Source organism: Panthera leo, chromosome E2 (genome assembly GCF_018350215.1).
Source record: "Panthera leo isolate Ple1 chromosome E2, P.leo_Ple1_pat1.1, whole genome shotgun sequence".
Lineage (NCBI taxonomy): Eukaryota > Metazoa > Chordata > Mammalia > Carnivora > Felidae > Panthera > Panthera leo.
In genome coordinates this window covers 33,595,418-33,618,566 of record NC_056693.1, presented here as the reverse complement: position 1 = coordinate 33,618,566, position 23,149 = coordinate 33,595,418, and the positions used below count along the sequence as shown (strand labels likewise).

At 45.0% G+C, this 23,149-nt stretch overlaps 1 protein-coding gene across 2 annotated transcripts in view; it reads right to left on the bottom strand.

Moving 5' to 3' along the window:
• Positions 1-22,672, bottom strand: part of NUP93 (nucleoporin 93) — a 103,291-nt gene extending 80,619 nt beyond the window's left edge. Inside the window, exons 1-2 of one of the 2 annotated variants that reach the window (XM_042918628.1) lie at positions 22,587-22,672; positions 3,614-3,806 (exon numbers count right to left, since the gene is read on the bottom strand). In XM_042918628.1, the coding sequence (XP_042774562.1) occupies positions 3,614-3,792 (179 nt within the window). In that variant the 5' untranslated portion in view covers positions 3,793-3,806; positions 22,587-22,672. Of the gene's footprint in view, positions 1-3,613; positions 3,807-21,258; positions 21,473-22,586 lie in introns of those variants that run through there. The other variant, XM_042918629.1, reaches the window with a different exon arrangement.
• Between the last annotated feature and the right edge of the window lie 477 nt (positions 22,673-23,149).

The window sequence follows — 23,149 nt, the reverse complement described above, 5'->3', positions numbered from 1 at the left end:
TGAAAAGTACTCCATTACAAAGACATACCACATCTATCCAACCAGCTCCCTATGGACGGATGCTTCAGTCATTTCCAATTTTTGCTATCACAAATAATGCCACAATGAATATTGCTGGGCACACGTCTTTCACAGTTTTGTCAGTGTATCTTTGGGATGGACCCTGGAAGGGGGACTGCTGGAAGAGGGACCCTGGAAGAGGGACTGCCAAATTCTGTCCCACAAGTGCCATATCTCCACCCATGGTATGTGGGAATGTGCCCAATGCCTAGGCAGTTTTAAGGTGTACAAGGGTTGACAGCCTTGACATGGAAAACCTAGCTATTAGAATAGTCCAAAGAGAAAGGTCCCATCTGGGGGGGGGGGGGGGGGTAGCACCCACAGGAACTGTCCAGTCACAGGCAGAAGCCTTGACGGGGAAAGGGAGTCGGACTGAAAACTGAGGAAAGGAGCAGGGAATCTAGGGTAACAGGTGGCTTTACAAATAAAGGCTGTACCAGAAACTTCTAGCTTGTAAGGTTAGAAAATCCAAAGGCTCCCTGCCTTATACCTGCCCCAATTTCCGCAAACCAGGCAGCTTCTCCTGAGCAAAGAACCACAGAGGCTGGAGTCAAACACTCTAGTCCCAGAAGAGGAGGACAAAAGGTGTTCTAGGAGCACACGGGACCATCAGCCAGGAGAACGCCTATGACAATTCTTTGGGAACTGAGAAGTGCCACAGGAATGGGAGAGATTCGTACTGACCAAGCTGCATTTGAATTCTGGCTTGGCCCTTGCTATCTGACGTTTCTCAATTATAAAACAGAGATAATAAACACTTATTTCACAGGGCTATTTTAAGAAGAAATTATATAACGCATGTAAAGTGGTTGGCACAATGCCTGACAAAGAGCAAGTGCTCAAAAAGGTTGCTTAGTGGTATTACCTCAAGTAAATTTATAATTTACTGAGAAACTGTGGGCACATAAATGTGCATCTATGCTTTGCATGAACATGGAGAGAAGTGTGAAAGAATAAGCAAATTAATAACCCTGGTTACTCTGGGGATAAAGTTAAGGACAGAGAGTGACTGCTGGCTTTCTCTTTGTACAACTCTAAGTTGTTTGGCTTCTGAATCTGACTGGAAAAATCCAGTGAGGCATCTCTGATGGGAAAGGAGGGGGGATGAGATTGAAAATGGGTACCCAGGGAGGGCTTCACAGATACTGACGATATCTGTGTCTTCACTGTGCAACGTGCAATTCATTTTATTATTATTTACACGAGGAGTCAGCAAACTTATCCTGTAAAAGGCAGACAGTAAATATTTCAGGCTCTGCAGGCCATACGGTCTCTGTCATAACCACTCAACTCTGCTATTGTAGCACAAAAGCAGCACAGACAATACATAAATAAGTGTGGCCATGTTCCAATAAGACTCTAACAGGCAGCGGGCTGGATCTGGCTCATGGGTCACAGGCTGACAACCCCTGATTCACACCTTTATGTATGTTATGCATATTCTTTATGTGTGAAGAAATTTAACAATTTAAAAATATCAAACACACATGCAAAAGAGCTTTCAAATCTGTTCCCTGAAATGAAAAATCCAACAAAGTATATTTAAACAAATGAATTCAGCACAGAACAATTCAATCTTAAATCTACAATTTAATCTTAACTAAAATCTTAAAGACACATTTTCTTTCAAAATTTATTTCATGTAAGAAAATGTTTCCTACTCAGTTCTCTTCTCTGCCTTCACCCTGTACTAAAATATTCACATCACACTTTATGTCTGCCTATCAAGGTGGAAAAATACAGTCATCAGCCCTTTGGTTTCTTTTTAAGCACCTGCCCCACCCTATACCCATTCTTTCAATGTTCCAACTTCCTCCTCCCTAAAATAATGAATTTAAGGTAGAAAGAGATGAGGAAGAATGGAAATTTACAAGAAAGAGAGCATGACTGATAATTGTTACCAAGAAAACATTTTCCCTTTTTGCTCTTAATAGGCTGTAAAGCTGATGCAATTAAATTATAACTATAGCAACTCAGCTGGCATCACGGTCTTTTCGCTCCCGCAGCATCCCTGCACACAAGCACAGAGCCTGCGTGCTCAAGACTGAGGGTAACGGCAGGCGATCGGCAGCAACAGTAAGGAGCCTGCAAGGAGGGCAAGTAAGCAGATCTGTCTCAAGGCTGGCGGGGGTGTTGGCAAACAATGCAGAAGAGCACCTGGCTGGATGGTAAAATATTCCTGCCAGAGTTCTTCTGACTTGCCTTTACCAAAACCAATGGAATCAAAACTAACCAGCATTTTAAATAAAAATTCTGGGGAGACCTACAGAATCTCCACAAAGTCCTTACTAACTCAGCGGAGCAGCCAAAGCACTCAGCTTTCAAGATTAGTTGGGAGAAGAATGTAGCACTTATACTCACTCTTGTGACATTTGTTACAAACCCAAAATAACATCCTCATGGAAACATCGGTACTTGGGTCTTTCTCAAGTTCAAACAATGAAGACTGAACAGACGATTAACGATTTCCCACATCGCCCACACAGAATCTCAGTGATTTTCCAGACCCAGCAAGGTCACAAGTAATAGCACCCCTCCATCCCCCCATGGCCCTTCCATCAAGGCTCTGGAGTCAGCCTTACTGGATTTGAATCCTGGCTCAACACTCACCAGGTCTGTGAACTGACAGTTACCTGTCCTCTCTGAGCCCTAGCTGCTCAACTGTAATGAGGGGACAAGAGCCCTAATATTCGTTGAGAGGATTAAGTAAAATTTCTGACACAAGTAATCAGTAAATCACAGTTCTCATGGAAAGCAGCAAAGTTTTGTTTTGTTTTGTTTTTCCTGTCTCCCAAAATTACAAGCTCCTTGAGGGCAAGAACCACATGTAATTCATGGCTGTAGCGCCAGAAGTGGCCCAGGACTGGCTAGTGGTGCCCCAACCCCCACTGTGCAATCAACAGCCTGGCGGATGCCGTGTGGCAGCAGGAGCCACTGGCTGGACAGCCAGTCAGCACTTTTCTTCAGCTGCACTCTCTTGGGCCCACCTACTTTCCTGTTCTATGGGCAACTGGCAGGCACTGCACGTGCAAGGCCTTGCAGAAGCAGCTGTTGGGGTTGCCAACAATGACCAGAAAGAATCGCCCCTCACTTGAATGGCTTTTTGTCACTGACAGCCCATCAATTTCTTCCGAGTGCTCTTAAAAAGTCTGCTCATCTCGGAGTGCTCCCTGGCTTTGAAGGGAACACTTATCTGTGTAACGGCATTTACTAATACAGCTATGGGAGCCGGTCATAAATATGACCCCATGGTCAGCAAACCCAATCAGGAACTACTGTAACGAGTTTCTGTGTGATAAAACTCTTCACCTTTTCCCATCCTAATCATCTCTGCCTGTGATACGGGACCATGGCTTGGTCAGGCAGACAGGCTGGAAAACCTGAAGCAGGGAGACAGAACAAGGCTGCTGACTTGTTTACAAAACCTCTTGAATTCCCAAGAATCTGGCTTGTGTCTGTCATTTACAGACTGCATCCTAATTCAAGGAAGGAAAGAATCGGATCCTGCCCCTGAGCCACCCAGTAGCTGTGCTGCCTCCCCACCAGTACTCACGCCTTGACATCTGCTGTCTCCTGGGACGTGCGTGTGAGGGTGCGGGAACGCAGGCGCTCGCCCGCCTGCTGGATCTCCTGGAGGTTCCGTTCCACATGGGGAAGCTCTGAGATGCCCTCAGTCTCCGCGGCAAGCTGTTCAGCTTGCTGAAGGAGCTCACCAAACCCCTCAGTATCCATTGGAGATGCAGATCCTAGATGGGGGAGGAAAGAGACCTAAATCAAGGGAAAGACAAGCTTCGAATGCTGCCTGAGTCTGTTACAAGCTAAACGGAACACGAGGACTTTTTGTAAACAGACAAGGAGACAGCTCATCAACAAGCAGGATTTGTTCCTGAACAGAGCCCAAGAACAGGCCTGACAGAGAAAATGAGTCAGACTGTGAAGAAATAGATCATTTCTGTGCATATTGACAGCCCCAAGATTGATTTCTGCCACGAGAACAAATGCAAAGATACCGAGCTACAGAACAGAATTCCTGCCTCCTTCCACAGACTCAAAGCCAACAAGGAAATGGAACCACGGTGGCCCCCGCTGGGAAGGCTAAAGAACAATCACCCTGGCACCTCCTATTCCTCCACCTGTCTTAGAAAAACCCCACCATCCACAGACGGCAGGGCAATTTATGAGGCCCTTATATCATATGGTTCTCAACAACTCTACGAGGCTCCTGAGTAGACAGGAGAAGCAAGGCCAGTCCACACAGAGCTCAGTTCGGTGCCCCGAGCACTCTCAGCTGCAGTGTGGCTGGACGAACACAGGAACACAGGTCTCCTGACTAATCCCGTGTCATTCTCACACACCTGTTCCTCCACTAACCTAAAAGACAGTCTTAAAATTCATGTTCAAGAGTCCATTCACACATTCTTTCACTTACGAGGTTACTGAGAGCAGAGATCCATGTCTGCTGGTGATAGATGATATTCAGGATATTAGACTCCATTGTTACAGTACCTACTACTTTTAGAAATGCCACTGTTACTAACAATTGTGTTAATATAAATAGCAGCTGGCTTCGAGATCACAAATATTATTAACAAGACCACCTGTTTGTCCAGCAGTTGACAGAGAAAAAGTCCTATGAACAGTGTTACTATTTAATGGATATTACACCTTTATGAATCTTATACATACTGTACATCCCTTGCGTAAGATTCTTGAACAAGAGCATGTTTTTAACTCCTACCACTATTTGTATCAACAGAACATAAACAGTATCACTATCATTAAAAAAAAACTTACACTGCTAAAGGACTGACAAAATTATTTATTAGAAAATATCTTTAGGGGCGCCTGGGGGGCTCAGTCGGTTGGGCATCCAACTTCAGCTCAGGTCATGGTCTCGCAGTCCGTGAGTTTGAGCCCCACATGGGCTCTGCGCTGATAGCTCGGAGCCTACAGCCTGCTTCGGATTCTGTGTCTCCCTCTCTCTCTGCTCCTCCCCCACTCATGCTCTGTCTCTCTCTGTCTCTCAAAAATGAATAAACGTTAAAAAAATTTTTTTTTTCAATCTTTAAACAGTAGCCCTTGTTGATCATACTTTTCTTCTTTGTTTTAAACCCATGGCTTTCACTGCACCTTTGAAATGCCACTAGTCTAGAATGGTAGTTACAACGGTAACGTAATATATAATTATATCTAAGCTATGAAGCACAGGTTAATGTTAAAAAGGCATGGTTATCCCCATAAATCCACAGGAGGAAAATGAGGATTTCTTTCTTAAATGGACATTAAAGGATACTAAATTTATAGGCAAAGGCACAAGGTAAAAACAAATAATATGGCTCAGTTGGGGTAAACATAAAAACACTTCGGTATTCTTTAATCTTTAGGCAAAAAGTCATATACATGCTAACTCTTTTTCCTAAAGTTTCTAGATAACCATTGTTTTGTTTTGAACCAATGAAGTGAGGCTGTAATTGGCCATCTCTACCCGTGGGAAAATGGGGATGGCAGAACAAGGGGATGGCAGAACTTTCTTCTGTTCTCGGGGACAGAAGAAAGAAACAAGAGTATTTTTTTTTAAATATATATTTATTTATTTTGAGAGAGAGAGAGAGGGGCAGACAGAGGGAGAGAGAATCCCAAGCAGGCTCCGCACTGTCAGCACAGAGCCTATGCTGGGGCTCAATTTCACGAATCGTTGAGATCATGACCTGAGCTGAAATCAAGAGTCAGACACTTAATCGACTGAGCCACCCAGGTGCCCCTGAAACGAGTATTTTTAAACAACGGCTCCTGTCTGATAGAGAAATGTTTTTCCTCAGAAACCAACAGGGCCAATGACATTCTACTAACTAGCAGAAACATGGTCGCTCACCAGAAAGGGAAAAGAAAAGTAATATGCCGCCAATTCCCCCCACCCCTTTTTACTCTAAGATAAAAATAATTCGTCTAACAGAGCCAAGGAGTAGGAAATACTTTTTTTCTTTCATAAGGAAAATCTTGTAGCTCCTTTAATAAAGAACTGAATGAAACAAACTTTTCTAAGTTTAAAACAGAAGGAAAAGGGGTACCTGGGTGGCTCAGCTGGTTAGGTGTCCTATTTCAGCTCAGGTCATGATCTTGCAGTCAGGCTCTATACTGACAGCCCAGAGCCTGGAGCCTGCTTCAGATTCTGTGTCTGCCTCTCTTTCTCTCTCTCCCTCCTCTGCTTGTGTTCGCTCGCTCTCTCTCTCTCTCTCTCAGAAAATGAATAAATATTTTTAAAGAAACGAATAAAAAAGGAAAAAAACGGGAAAAATACATCTAACATTTTGCATCCACGTCGGACAAATTCAGACAAAGGAAACGCTCAACTTCTCAAATGACGTGCCCCTACAAAGACGTGGAATGATGGATAGGAGTGTAAATAATAAATGCAAAATAAAAGTCACATTTTACTTTAATATGGCCCCAAAAATAAGACTTTTAAAAGTTAACAGAATTATTTGACCACGATAAACTAAAAGCTGAATCTCTAAAAACACCATCTTAAACTTAATATGTCTAAAGCTGAGCTCTAATCTCTCGTCAACAAAACGCGCTCCTTGGCCTTCTCTGTGTGGAGCCACCGCTACTCAGCTGCTTGGGCCAAAATCTTTGAAGGCCTCCATGACGCCTCCAGGCCAACAAAGCCTTTCAAGTCTACCCACAAAATGCACCCAGAATCTACCTCATCCCACCACCTGCACCCATTCAAGTCACTATCACCTCTTCCCTGGCCTCCCTGCTTCAGCCCTTGCCTCCTCCAGTCTAGTTGATCCTTTCAAAGTCAGGCCACATCCTTCCTTTGCTTAAACCTTTTGTACAAAGTGAAGCCCTACAGAAGCAGCCTCCCTTCCTCTTACCTTCCAGACTTATCTCCAGCCCTGACCCCCTTTCCTTTCCTGGGCTCCAGTCCCCCTGGGGCCCCTGTGCTACTCCCCCAACGGGTCAAGCACATTCCTGCCCTAGAGCCTTTCTACCCCTTGTTTCCTCTATCTAGAATGCTCCTCTCCCAGATTCACTCCTGACTGACTCCCTGTCTCTCTGTTTCAGCTCAACTGTCACCTGGCCTTTGATGCCAACCTGGAACAAAATATTTAGGAGCGCAAGCTGCAACTGTCCCTAGCACACCCCCATCTGACTGTCACCCCTGCTAGAACATAAGCTGCACAAGGACAGGGATTCTGTGTGTTTTGTTCTCTAATGGATCCCGAGCTTCTAGAACAGCACCTGGCACACAGTAGGTGCTCATTTGTGGAATGAATAGTTTTATTCTTCCATTTGTGGAGAGTCTGTTCTTCTTGAAGGCTTCCTGCACTCTCCTGCCAAATCAGCACCCACTGGCAAGCAAAGACCAGAGCAAAAACATTCCCTTCCGACTACCAACTGATACTTAACATTTCTGAGGCTGCACAGCATAAGGCAGTGACAGTATAAATGCCAGGAATTCAGATCACACTTGGTCCAGACTGGTACTTTCCCTCTAAATACCCAGACAAAAACCAGTGGAATTTTAGAAGAAACAGCTCAGTTTTCAGGTGAACAGAATTCCAAACCAGAAGAATAAATATATAGAAAAAATATCATTATTCAACTTCAGAGTTGAAAATAAGCTTGTTCCACGTCTGTCTGAGAGAAAAGACCTATATATTTAATGCCATATTTGGGAAAAACTGGATCTATCCTGCATTATAACTCAACCAGTGGATATTAATTGATAAAAACGTTATGAGGGCTTCCAAATCTATACTGCGATGTAGTCATCATCCCATCCCATTTCATTAAAATTTTTTAATTTACAATTAATATCATAAATATAAGAAAAACTTTATCTCTTCCACAAAGTAAATATCAAGTTAGCCATAAAATAAGTGGGTTAAACCAACCAAATATCCATTTTGACTCAAGATACTGAACGATGATCAAGCAAATAACCTTACTAACCTTGTCCAAGAGAGAACTGGGGGTAGGAAGGGGCAAAGTCCAAGCTTTATGTTGGAAAATCTGGCCATCGCTTCTCGGCCTTTTGGCTAAGATCAAGTGTGGAAAATCTGGCCAAGACACATGCAGAGACTGGATGCCAGTTGTATCCTTGGCAAGGTATGGAGGAGGGAGACAGGAAAATGCCACACAGAGGACCCACGGAAGTGGAACGTTGAACAGTCAAGGCAGCAAAATTGGGGCTGGATGGGAAACGGCCAGCAAGGACAAAGCCGCAACACCAGGGCTCCTCTGTCAGCAACAACTGAGCCTGATCAGGAGAGGACTTTGGAAACACTGACAGGTGCTTCAGAAAGCATCGCAGGATACCAGGGCCCTGAGCATCAAACCTCTCCCATGCTACATAGCAGAAGTCTTCCTGAGCCTCCACAGACCTCCTCAGACACTGGCAACCAAAAGCTTTAAAATGAAAGGCTACCTTATCACTGCTATTAGAAAGCAAGACTGGTTACTCTTGGGGCGGGGATGACAGAAGGGAGGCTTCTGAGGGGCTAATTTTCTGTTTTTTTTAAGCTGAGTGCTGCTTAACAGTGTGTTCACTTTGAGAAAATTCACTGAGCTGGACTCATGATTCGTGTACTTTTCAGACTGTGTATCATACTTCAATAAAAAAGTTACTCCCAAAATGAAAGACAATAACCCAAGGTTTTTCAGAGGCCACAGTAGGGCACCCCACTATATTAGAAGAATGCTCTTAGTGCAAAGTCCCTGTAATCCAGATCTCTTCACCACACCTAGAGGATGCTGAGAAAATTAAGCAGAGGAAAAAATTAGAGCCCACAGCTTTATAGACAGCTCTTCCCTCCAGGTGAAATCAAGGGCTGAGCGGACTTCCATCTCCTCAAATTAGTCAGCACTCACCTGTCGCTCGCTGCCCAAAAACTGCCCCCTTCTGGACACATACACATGCTTTAGCGAGAGGGGAAAAAGAAATCCCCAAATTGCTTACAGGATGAGATGAACTAAATAAAAAGGCAGAGCAAAAATGCATCAAATAATTTCAGTTTATTTGCTACTAAGATGTGTCTTAATTATGAAAAGTATGGTGATTTTTACAATCGCAATATAACCATGTTAAATATTTAATCAAGCCAGAAAAGAGTAGTGTAGTATAATAAAAAATTTATTTGGTCTTTGTCTCAGTTCCTGGCACGAAGCTCCTAAAACCCTTGGAATATCCTGAGATGGGGAGTCTTTTGCAACTCACATGAGCTTATGTTAATGAGGTGACTTGGGGATGGGGCATCCTGGACAGCCTTGGGATGGGGCCAGTCACCAGAAAGACCAAACGATTAGAGGGCTGGAACTCTCAGCCCCGGCCACTCTACAACAACCCTTGAACGATGAGATCTGCCAAGCTTCTGGGTTGGTGACCACATGCTTGGAGGGTGGTGCCTGCCAGTTCCATAGGGACAGAAGCTCCTGTGCTCGGGGGCCCTTCCAGACCCCACCCTAAGTATCTAAGTACCCTAAGTACCCTAAGTATCTATCAGGGTGTCCATCCGTATCCTTTATGACAAACTCGTAAACACGTAAGTAAATGTTTCTCTGAGCTCTGTGAGCCCCTCTGGCAAATTAGTCGAACCTGAGGAGAGGGTTGCGGGAACCCCAGATCTAGAGCCGGTAGGTCAGAAGCACATGTAGCAACCTGGCTTCGCGACTGGCTTCCGAAAGAGGGGGGTGGGGGGTGGGCACGGTTCTGTGGGACTGGACCCTTAACTGGTGGGATCTGCCGCTATCTCCAGGTACACGGTGCCAGAAGTGAGTTAAACTGTAACAGCCAGCTGGTGCGCAGGCAATCTGAAAATTGCCTGATGTGTGGAAAACCCACACACTGGGTGTCAAAAGTGAAGCGCTGTGGTGGTGAAGTAGAGTAGTGTGACAGTGAAGGAAACACACGAAGGGTATTTTTCCCTTCCAAATGGATAATTAAATATGCAAACTGCTCAACACTTCTAGACCATTTTAAATCAGTATTCTCAGAGTGGCCCCTTCAGGATTTTGCAGATGGTCTGATTCTCAGTTTCTTACAGTATTCATGCTTATTGTATTAAAATGTCTACACATCTGTTTTCTGGTATTAATTATTAGTTCATTAGTGTCTTTTCTTCTAAAGCATCAGCCACCAGTAGAATGTGCCTTCCCACTTTCCCAGGGCTTTGTGGACTCCCAAGCTGGGGAACCACGGTTTAAAAACTACTGGGTCATCTCAGAGGTGGCTGTGAACCCATGATACTTACAGGATATATTTCCATAAACGAGCACCTCCAGTACCTCAAAGCTGACCGAAAACAAAGGAAAGAGTGAAAGAGCCTCATAGCCATCCATCCTGTCTACCAAACTCTTTTCCAGTTTCTAGTCTTTGAGACCGGTATGCTAGGGCAAGGGTCAGCAAGCTTCTTCTGTAACGGGCCAGACAGCAAATTATTTTAGGCTTTGTGGGCCATTCTCTGTTGCACCTGCACAGCTGGGCTTGAAACTGGATGATAGGTAAACAAATGAGCATGGCTGTGCTCCGATAAAATTTTAATCATGACCACTCAGATATGAATTTCATATAATTTTCACTTGTCATAAAATATTCTTCTTTGGATTTTTTTCCCCACAATTTAAAGATGTAAAAACCCTTTTTAGCTTCTCAGGCCTACACGTTATAGTTTGCCAACCCCTATTTTGCCTAGGTAAATCTGAGCTAGACTTGGTAAGTAAATCCAGGTTCAACGCTTACTGGCTATATGCCCCTGGCACAGCTCCCTCACTAGCAGTGAAAACACTACCGTGTAAAGATTAACACAACAGGCCTGTTGTCATTCCCCTTCCCTCTGTAAGGTGTTTATTTAGACAGCAGATTTGGGGGAAGAAATCCGTTTTGTAAATGATGAAATCTATCCAGAAAGTGTTCTTCTGACCTAACGCACAGAATGCTAGAGGGAACTCCCTGCCCTTTTCAAGGACAGGGCAACATATCAAACCCGTGTGCATTTTCCCTTTTCCTTATCACCCACAATCCAAACAGAACAGTTATCCAAGGAATATGAAGGGGGTAACAAAGAGATGAAAAGATAAAGCAAGGGCCTCTGTCTTTCCTTCAGTCTTAAAGGAATCTCTCTCAGTTCGGTGACTGCACAGGGAAATGACACCAACGATTTTCCCTGCAGAATGTCAATACACTCAAGCAGGACTTCTAAGTACTCACTGTGAAATTCTAATCTTACCACACACCCAAATATTATCTCTTTCAACTACAAAGATCTTGGAATCTAAAAAATGCACTTTTAGCCTGCTATAGTTTGCAGATGCTTTTGGGGGGAGGGGGGGAGGATTTTTTGTATACTTCAGAGGAAATAATTGGTGCTACTTCCACCTCTTTTCTTCTCTTCAAAACATACAATTAACAATGTTACTCCTTTTTGAAAATTATTTTTAAAAGTTTTAACGTGACAGTAAAATAAGTAAAAACATACATATACATATTTAAAACAGAATGGGTAGACAGGAGAAGACTGGACTCTGAAGCACCTCGTTTGACTCTACAACGTTCACTTACTGGCTTAAAGTAGGTCGATTTACCCCTGGGATAAAATCCAAATCTTTCCTCTCAATTTCCTCATCTATAAAAAGAGGATGATAATCCCTAACTACTTCAAGGGGTTGATGATACACAGAAAGGATTTTATAAACTCTACTGATTTACATCATTGTAAAATGTTATTTTAGCTTTTATTCCAAAGTTGCCAATTTGGCAACATTTTGTCATTTAATTATAAACATCTCTGCTTCAAAAAACTCTTCTAGTAAATATTTGATACTAAATTATAACTTACTTAAGCACAACTTCATTATCATTCAGTAAGAACTTCTGATAGACAGTTATAATTTTTAAATGTATATTACCCACTATCAAATGTGGTTTTTATTAGAACTTCAAGTTTCCACAATGAAGGTGTGATTCAAAAGAAATCTAGCATTTAATTTCAAGAAGAAATCTTGCCCTCAAACCATCTTATTAATTGGGCTTAATAGGATTAAAACGAAAGAGAAGTGTGTTCAATATTCAGCACCAAAGATTAATGAGTAAAGCCTCACCCGAGGTATCAAAAGTTTAAGACTGGTGCTGCTCTCCTCTCTTCTTTTGAAAATGTAAACCTTGGTTATCATTCCATTTTTTGCTGTATCTGTCAGCTGTCAATTACAACAACAACCAAAGAGAAAAACTGCATCTTAACAGATACTATTGTTTCAGATGCCTTTAGGAAAAGGATGAAAAAAATCTGTTGTTGGATAATTCTTTCTAGTCCCATGAGACTAAGTAAAAGAGACTTGGATCTGATCATTACTCAGAAGGTAGACTTCTGGAGAAAACAAAGAGCTAAAACAAATTACCCTAGACAGAGTGAAATGAAAGAGCTGGGTGATTCGGGACTAGCACTGGCCTGGGTGACTCAGTGTTTGCAGTAAAGAAGGCACAGTATCAGCTTTCCTGATACATAAAATGCCCCTTGTATTGTTTCATATCCAGAGAGCAAAGAGGAGCAACCTGGCATCATATAAAAACATCAAGTATCCCCCAGGGAAGTTTCTGATAAACTCTCAGCAGTCCAGTGGGCTGTCCAGTGCAATAGCAGAGTAGAAGCTGGGCCTGGAATGGAAGAACTGCGCATTGGCTCTGCCCCACATCAGCCTCTGGCCCTGGGGCTGACCCTTCCCCCTCTCTGGATTGCAGTCTCATCACCACTGAGGTGATGGGGTTGGCTCAGGTAATTCCTAAGAGACTGCTCCTACAAATGTAGAGATTTTAAGTGAGTCTTTTTTTTTTTTTTTTTAATGTTTATTTTTGAGAGAGAGAAAGCACACAAGCAGGGGAGAGGCAGTGAGAGAGAGGGAGATAAAAGATCCCAAGCAGGCTCCACCCTGTCACCACAGAGCCTGATGCAGGGCTCAAACTCAGGAACCGTGAGATCATGACCTCAGTCGAAGTCAGATGCTTAACCGACTGAGCCACCCAGGCGCCCCTTTAGTCAGTCTCTAAACTCACTTAATGTGTCCTTAGAAGGAGCAGCCTCATTTGAGTGGTGATGGAAATTGACGACACCGGCCACATCTTAAACTGGCATGAGCAGGGAAGATCACCAAATCAGCCTCTAAAAGGTCTTTGGCTCTGGCTTTTTTTCTCTAAACCAATGTTTCTCAACTGAGGGCAACTTTGCCTCCCCAGAGGTCACTGGCAATATCTAGAGACATTTCTGGTTGTCACAATTCAGGGAGACAGGCCACATACCACGGACATCTAGAGGGTACAGGTCGAGGGTGGAGCTAAACATACCACAATGCCTAGCACAGCCTCCACAACAAAGAATTACATGGCTCAAATATAATGCCGAGGCTGAGAAACCCTGCTGTAAACCAAGGAAAGCTTATTGTCCTGAAGGCCATGACACCGACATCAAAGTCACTAGGAACCCCTGGAAATACATGTATTGTTTTTCTTAATATAAGAAAAGCACTACAGCTTTTATCAGATTCTAATAAAAGTCTGAGCCCTCCACCACCACCAAATAATCTTAAAACATAGAGGAGGGCACCTGTTGGGATGAGCACTGGGTGTTGTATGGAAACCAATTTGACAATAAATTATATATAAAAAAATAAATAAATAAAATCAAGTTGAATAAATGCTATGTCACTTTAAAAAAAAACATACACGAAACAAACAAACAACAAAAAACACCACTGTATAGACAGAATTATCGCATTTGAGATTTTTTATGGCAGCATATTCATACCCTGGTATACCACACAGCAATAGGAAAGACTGAACTATAGCTATGTGGAATATGGATAAATTTTGCCGACACAGTGGTTAACTAAAGCAGCCAGATTTATTCTAAAGAAAAAACACATACTGCACGATTGCATTTAAATGGATTTTAAGAGCAGAAAAAACTAAATCTATGGTGGTAGAAATCAGAACACTGGTTCTTCTAGGGTGGGGGCACGGGAGTAACCGACTGGAAAGGAGAACAAAACTTTCCGGGTGCTATCGACTAGAAAGTGCCCCTCCAAAATTCCCATGTTGAAGCCTTAAGACCCAATGTGATGGTATTTGGAGAAGGGACCTTTGGGAGGGAATTAGGTTCAGATGAGGTCATGAAGATGGGGCCCTTATGAAGGGATTGGTGTCTTACTAAAGGACACCAGGGAGCTTGCTTCCTACCCACCCCCCCACCCCCACCACATTCAACCAGGAAAGAACATGTGAGCACACAGTGAGATAGCAGCCATCTAACAACCAGGAAGCAGGTCTTCGCCAGGACCCGACCACGCTGGCACTCTGATCTCAGACTCCCAGCCTCCAGAACTGTGACAAAATAAACTTCTGCTATTTAAGCCACCCAGTTTATGGTATTTTATTATGGCAGCTCACGTTGTAAATGTTCCATATCTCAATATGGTTAGTGGTCACATGATTGGATAAATATGTAAAAATTCACTGAGCTATACACTTAAGATAATTCACAGATAATTCACAGTAAAGAAACATTACATAGCGAGAAATGTACCTTAGCATTACCTCCAGAAAGCAAAGGGAAGAGTTGGGATTTTCCATCTTATACATACTCTGTCAGTCTGAATTCTTTTCCATGGCTGTATGTGACCTTGTCTAACTTCAAACAACTTGTTAATTTTTTTTTTAATTTTTAATGTTTATTTCTTTTTGAGAGAGAGAGAGAGAGACAGAGTGTAAGTGGAGGAGGGGCAGAGAGAGAGAGAGGGAGACAAGAATCCAAAGCTGGCTCCAGGCTCTGAGCTGTGGGCACAGAGCTCGAACCCACGAGCCTTGAGATCAAGTAAGACACTTAACCGCTTAACTCACTGAGCCACCCAGGTGCCCCAACAACTTGTTCATTTCTAAACTGCTCTACATCCCCTACTTCGGAGTGTCTGTCTCACCAGTGGCCCTGAATCCTCGATGGCATTGACTATCAAATCCACACTCCCACTCTGCGCCCTGCACTCACACTGCAACCCAGAGTTTCCAGGCACTGCCTACGCATTTCCACTCAAGCACGTGACTGTCACATCTGGCACATCTCAAAATGCAGTAACCGCCCCCCCCCCCCCAGCTCCCCCCGCCCAAGACCTGCCCTCCTCATCTCCTTCACTCTGTCCCCTGGCTTCTCTCTCACTCTCACTCCCTCTCTCTCTGGTTTTAACTCGCCCTTCTCCTTTACAACTGCGCATGACTTCAGATGGTTTATATACAGGTACTCTCTGCCTTCCAGACTCAGAAACCAAAGAGATGCAGATATATTTTTTGAGAGAAAGCAGACAGGTATTTCTCACTATCCAAACCACTGTTCCTCCCTAACAAAAACTCAGGAAACCAAATACTTTAGATTCAGATGACAAGATAGCCTTCACTCTCCAAATGTGCTATCCCAACTCTCATTACTTAACAGATTTAGATAGCAAAAGGTACTTGCCTTCCTCCCCCAGCTTTATTCAGATAGAATTGATACAGAACAACGGGTAAGTTTAAGATCTACAACGTAACATGCGTATCTCTGCCCATATTGGGAGATGACGACCACAATGAAGTTAGTCTAACTGCTGCTTCTATCTTCTTCACCATTACAAGAGGCAGGACTTCCATCCTTTTAAATCCAAGCTCTTGAGAGACACCAGGATGTCTTCGAGCCCCTCCCACTCCACTCCCACGTCACTCTGCTTGCTGTGGCTGCCTCAATCTTTCCACCATCACTTTCCCTATGTTGCTCCTGCTCAAAGCCTCAATGCCTTCCACTCACAGGGATGCAGACGAGGCACTGCTTTTGATTAAACCCTATGTACCAGTTACCCGATTTACTCTGCTCCTAACCATCCTTACGTACGCCCTGCTCATGCCATTTTCCCCACCTTCCACTGTACCCCTGAGCTCCAGCCAGCCCCTCCACTCTCCGGTGAGGCGCCTTTGGGCAAGTTAATTACTCTTGCTAGGCCCCATCTGTGAAATGGAAAAAGAGCTATATCTTCTTCACAGGCCACATAATAACCACGCAATAATCCTCAGCTATTATTTTTACCACCAATTCAAGTCCTACCTACCAAATGGTTTTCCTAAACATCCATCCCACAAACATCTCCTCTCACCTAAATTCTGTTCATTTATCTGCCTTACAGATTTCCATGTAGCCAATCCTCAGTTTTGGTGCTCCACAGGGTGTCTGCAGCTGCCTTGTGTCACTGTGGAGCTCTCACAGACCTATTTTTGTCAATATGTGGTTTTTGTTAGTTGTTCTGTTGTTTTTACGTAGAGACAGGCATCAGGACCTCTTAGCTTGCCATTGTGCTGATATCACTCTCCTTCATTTGTTTTATATTATTGTCTATTTATATCAAGACTCTCCATCTCTTCCAAAAAGCCTAAAGTTTAAAGCATTCTGTAGCTTTACTTTTCTTAACTCCGACAATGTCCTTGAACAGCAGCTAGATTCCCCAACACAGTCACTGACTGACAGAATAAACTTCCACAAACTTTGCCAAGAATATCTAACTGAGATTAGGGAAACAGAAGGGACCCCATGAAGGACTGCTTTTTTGCTGCCTTCATTCTTGCTAAGGCCTGAGCCCCCGCCTTACACACGTCTTATAGTACAGACAGTGCACGTCCTCCTTGTGAATGATTTCTTGATTTAATGATTCTTGAGTTAATGATTTCTTTGGAGTCTTCCAGCACAAGAGACACCATCTAAGGAGTGACCAGCGAGGCTGTTATGTATGTTTTCCAGACCACTGACTTACCAAGACCCTTGGCCCCAGGGCATAAGCGGCTTATAGAGGACACCTAAATACTTGTCCATTTTAACCAGTTCCCAGATGCCTAAAGAAGCACTTACAACGAACGGATCACAATCCTCAGTAAGAACCCCAGCCCCCCAGCATAGATGACACTCCCTCGTCTTTCCTTTCTGAGTCTCCCAGATGCTCCGTTTGTATCTGCACTCTGCGTCTTCAGGAAACTCTGCTCTCACTTCCTCTCGGCTCATGTTTGATTTCTATCTGATGGAAAGACAAGAATCCTCTTGGCTGGTCCTGTGGGACCTCCTCTGGGTCCCTGGACCCAGCCAGCCTGACTCCTATTGTTTAAATTCCTATGCTGACCTTGTTGGGTCCACCAAAGTCACAGCCCCATCTTCCTTCATTTAACAAATATTTATTAAGCATCTCCCATGCACTAGGTACTATCTGTTCAAGGCACTGGGGACAGAGCTGTGGAAAAACTAGACAAGGTTCTGGGACTCAAAACACTTGTGTCTGTTAGGAGACAGACAATTAAAATAAACAAATAGACAAATGATGCCAGGTATTGATAAGTGCTCACAAGGAGATAAAACAGGGAAATGTGGCAGAATGAACAGTGGGACTGCTTTAGCTGGGGTGTTCTGCAAAGCTTCTTTAAAAAGGAAACCTTCGTGGGGGCCTAGGTCAATCAGTCGGTTAAGCGTCCGACTCTTGGTTTTGGCTCAGGTCATGATCTCATGGTTCGTGAGTTCGAGCCTCGTATTGGGCTCTGCGCAGACAGCTGCTGAGCCTGCTTGGGAATCTCTCTCATCCTCTCTGCCCCTCCCTCCCTCACCTGCACTCTCCTCTCTCTCTCTCTCTCTCTCTCTTAAAGTAAATAAATAAACATTTACAAAAAAAGGACTTGAACAAAGACCTAAATGAAATAAAGGAGTGAGCTATACTGATATCTGAAAGAATGTTCTTGCAAAGGAAACGGCGATTGCAAAAGCTCCAAGGCAAAAGCAAATTTAGCGTATGTGAAGAAGAACAGGAGGCCACATGACTGAAGCGCAACATGACAGGGAAAAGTGGTGGGAGAGGGGTTACGGCAGGGGCTACGTGGTGTAGGTTTCACAGCACATGGTAATAAGAACGTCTGATTTTCGTCTGTGTGTGATGGGAACTACCAAAGGGTTAAGCCTTTTCAAAGGCTCATTCCCACTTCTGCACGGAGAACAGACTGCAGGGAGGAAGGGCACAAAGTAAAAACAGGGAGACCAGTCAGGAGGCTGCTCTTACTACCCAGATGTGCTACAGGAGAGTGGTATGGACCAGGATGGTAGTGGCGGAAGAGACTGACTCACGTATACATTTTAAGAATAGATTTCGCGTAAATATGAATCACTTATGTAGAGCGTGAGAGAAAAGAAGTCGAACACGATGCCGAGGTTTCAGGCCTAAGTAAGTAACTCGGGAGCATGAATGTGCCACTTACTGAAATGAGAAAGACCAGGAAGGGAACAGATTTAGACATCAGAGAGCTGTTGTGAGGATGACGTTAGATTATGCAGGCAAAGCCCGTGGCGGGGACTTGCACACAGCCAGAGCTCAGGAAATGATGGCTGTCTTTGGCGGCTTCTCCTAGAGTTCAGGTGTCTCCTCTCCTAAGATAATTCCTCAGCAGTAGGGGAAACTGGGTGAGGAGTACAGAGAACTCTGTACTGATCTTACATATTTTCTGTAAATCTAAAATTATTCTAAAATTAAAAGATTAAAAACAATTCCTTGGGGTGCGTGCGTGACTCAGTTAAGCATCCGACTTCAGCTCAGGTCATGATCTTGTGGTCCGTGTGTTCGAGCCCCGCACTGGGCTCTGTGCTGACAGCTCAGGGCCTAAAGCCTGCTTCGGATTCTGTGTCTCCCTCTCTCTCTCTCTCTCTGCCCCTCCCCTGCTCATGCGTGTGCACATGCGCTCTTGCTCTCTCTCTCAAAAAGTAAACAAACATAGCAACAAACAAATCCTCAATCCCACACGTTCCTCCAGCTCTCACTCTCTTCAAAAAAAGATGGCCATCCTCTGTCATGCCTCATCCACACATCACCCGCTGCAACCTAACTTCTGCTTGCCTCACTATTTTCCCATTTCTCTGCAGCCACCACTAACCTAACTGCTCAGTCCAATGGACTTTCAACCCTTCCTCTCAGCCTCTGACACCCTGACCATTCCTTTCTTCCTGAAACACTCTTCTCCCTTGACTTGAAGATGCCACCTTTCCCTGGTTCGCCTCCTGCTCTCCCAGCTTTTCCCTCCCTCAGCCTCCTCTGCTGTGGCTTCTACATCTATCCATCCCTTAAATGCCAAGCTTCTATCCTTGGACCTCCTCTTCCCACACTGTGTATTTCTCTGGATAAGATCCACCTTTGGCCATGGCTTCAACTAGAACCCCTACCAGTGATTATTAATATTTCGAATGGCCACAGACATCTGTGAGTCTAATGTTCATGTACACATGTGCACATAACAGAACCACACACACACTCTTGAAGATACAATGGCAGGAGGCTCATAGGACCCCTCCTCCAAAAGGCCACCCAAAGACCCCTGAGGACTATCTGGGCCCAGATAAGAACCCTAATTTATCAAAACAAGGGTTTGGTAGAAATTATTCTACGTCCAGGCCAGCTCTCTCCCCTGAACTAGTACCTCCAACTGTCCACCTGACATCTGCACCTGGATGACCCATGGGTGCCTCAAACTACACATGTCCCAAACCAAACTCATCACTTCTCTCTCCTCTTAGCTACCAACACCACCAATTTCTCCTCCTGGGCTCCCAGTCTCTCGGTAAAACTATTAGCACCCAGCAAGTCAGCCAGAAACCACCTGGGAATCACATGAGGGTCGCCTTCCTCTGCTCCTGAACATCCAGCCAATATCCAGGTCTACCTCTCAAACCTTTTGCGAAAGGCAATCCTCATCTCTCTCGCTCCCGGTCTGACCCTCAAGCTTTTCTCCTGACTACCTCGTTCCTCTAACTCACCCTCCCCTTAGCAAGAAGTCTTTCTGAAATGCTCCCCTGCCTTAATCTCACCAGGGACACCTTCCGTCCTCTCCAGGAGGAAATGCATGCATTCTGACACTGTCACTTTTACCATCCACATCTCTCACTCCCCTTCCCCCAAAGATACCCTAATAAGTCTCTACTCTTGGGGGCGATTCTCGCGGTTTCCTCCCTTCGTACTCCTGCATATGCAGCTGCATATTCTGCTATAACACATCCCAAGCCTACACTGTCACATGGGGAACTCCTATGTATCCTGCAAAGTCAGCTAGGGCAGTCCTCCCCATCCCACACCCCTCCCACAATATTCTGAACCTTCTGTTACTGTTCTTCTCTGGTGAAATAGTTGTAATTATTTCTTCCCATGTTTGTCTCCTCTACATGGCAAATTCCTGTAATGCAGACTGCTCAACTCTGAACCCTCAGCAACCAAGTTTAGCATTAAATAGGTACCAAATACATGTTTGATGAATTAAAGTGGCTTGTTCCCTGAATACCCCCTTGGACCCTCACCTCTGGGTCTCTGCTGACCTCTCCCCCTCTTTGGAACATCTGTATTTCTACCTTATTTTCTACTTCAGTCCATCAAGAAACAGATTCAGACACTCAAGCTCACCACTTCTGCAACTGTTCCCACCTCAGGGTCTTGGCAACTTGGTATTCCCCTTCCAGGAATGCTCTCACCCCAGATATTCCCATCACTTGCTCTCTCATTTCAATCTGTTCAGAAATCCTTGTCCTCCTTTTAAAAATAGTCTGATACTACACTCTATATTTGTTTGTTTATTGCTGGCGGTATCCTCTATAGCAACATCACTCCAACGAGGGCAGGACTGTTTAATTCATCACTGTATTTCCAGTCTCTAAAGGTGTCAGGAACATTCGTTTATTTGGCATTTATTGAGCACCTACTGCGTGCCAGATCTAGGTGCTGAAGATTATCAGGGAACAAAACAGATAAAAACACTCTGCCCTTCACATTCTGGAAGGGAAAGACAATACACAAGGTAAATAACTAAAATATAATTGCTAAGAAGAACAAGTGAAACAGAAATGAAGACAGAAACTGGGGAAAGCCTCACTACATGATCCCTGAATAAAAACCTGAAAAAAGTGAGGGAGCAAACCACATGGATATTGAACCCCTAGCAGAAAGGTCCTGAGGTCAAAGCATGTCTGACATCTGGAAAGGGAGAACAGCAGAAAGTGAGAGTGGGAAAGTAACAGTGGGTCAGATTATGTAAAGCCTTATGGCTCACTAGGAGGCATTTGTCTTTAAATAAGACGGAAACTCACTGGAGGGTTTTTGTGTAAAGGAGTGATATGATCTGACCTGCGTTTCAAAAGGATCCTTCTAGCTGCTGTGCTGAAAAATAGGGCATGAATGCAAGGGCAGAAGCAGGGAGACCAGCTGGGAGACTATTTCAATAATCCAGGTGAGAGGTGGTGGTGACTTGGCCCAGGGTGGTAAGCACTGGATGTGGAATGAGAAAGAAAAAGAGCAGTCAAGGGTGACTCAAAGGTTATTGTCTAGATCTTTTATATTACCGAGATAGAAAACAAAAACAAAAACAAAAACAAAAAGAAGAGCAGTTTGGGAGGGGAGATGATGGGAAGCTTGCTAGGCCTCTCTTGACAGGTTCAGTCTGAGTTCCCTAACATCCATCTCGGTAGGGATAGAAAATAGGTAGCTGGGTAGATGTCGAGGGAGAAGCCCCCATTGGAGATACAAACAGAGGATCTGTTAGCCTAAAACATAAGTATTTAAAACTATGAGCCTTGAACAGAAATTCATCATGAATGGAAACTCAAATGTCCCAAATACAAATGCACGAAGAACAGCTGAAAGAAAGAAAAGCTATGATGCCCAAGGACACCCTCTGAGGTTCCGCAGACAGAATACAAAAGGTGATCCTTGCTCATGCTGAAAAGCAATTTGGCCAAAACAAACAACAACAAAAAACCCAAATCTCCTTCTCACTTGACAAGGGCAAACCATCGGATCTGTGAAAGGGTGGTCCAAACTCTGACCGAAGATCCCTGGGGTCCGTCCCGCAATTTTTTAAAGAAACCCAGTAAACTCAGGCATTGCAGCGAGGGCCAAGAAAGTGCAGGCCATCTCCAGGTTCTAATCTCTTGCGTGTCCCTACGTGCGGAGCAGCATTCCCCTGGATGCGGGTACAGCAGACAGGCCAAGGGTGGGGAAAGGCTAACAGGGTCGACACCCCGCCCTTGGAGGGAGGACAGGGTACATCCCCAGGGGCGAGCACGCAGGCGGAGTGCTGTGGCGGAGAGGGGCGCCGCCCCAACCCAGAGTGGGTTCGCTGTGCACAGGGTGGGGGTGGGGGTGCGGGTGTGGGCGTGACGCGCCGCGGCAGAGCGCCGCAGTAAGGGAGGAGGGGAGTCAGGAGGCCAAAGCTCCGTGTTCAAAAAGAGAGCGGATAGAAGGCACTCCCAGGGCGCTGCCAGACACTATAATGGGGACGGTTCGACAGGGAGATGAGTCGCCGGCGTCAAGCGTGCTCGGCTGCCAGACGGCGAACGGGAAGTGAGAGCAACGTGGCTCCGAGCGTGCGGACCGGACTCCGCCCAGCCTCGGGGCCCCGGGTTGGTTCAAGGACAAGCCCCGAGTGGGAAGGACATAGACACCGACACCCTTACCTGACACTGCAGCAGTCTCAGCAGCTCAGGTCCCGGCTGGAGAACGCGGCCGCCGCTTCTCGCGCCGCTCGCCCGCGCTACCTGATTGGCCGAAGTCGGCCCTCCCAGAAGCCCTCGCGCGGCGCGCCGCCAAATAAACTTTATGGAGACCCGCGGAGGAGAACAAGGACACGGGCGGGGCTGTGGCCGGGGCCTCCGGCTGAGCTGCCACGCCCCCCTAGCCCGTGGCCTTGGCCCTCAGTCTTCCCTCCTGGTTAGAGTTGGCTGAGAGCGAATGCACAATCTCTAGCGCGGGTTTCTAACCGTTTATTGAGCACCATCCTAGTGCCAGGTACTGGGGGCACAGTGGCGCTGGGAGCACAGTGGTGACCACGACAGACAAGATCCTTGCTCTAATGGAGTTGTCGAGCTGGTGGGAGAAAAAAAGTACAATAAATACCTGCCAGTTTGTAAGGAGGGCTATGACCAAAAAAAAGCAGGGTAATGAGAATGAGAATGCCTGTTCCGTCCCAAGGCCTCTCTGAAGAGGTGCTGTCCGAGCTGAAACACAATGATGAGGAAGG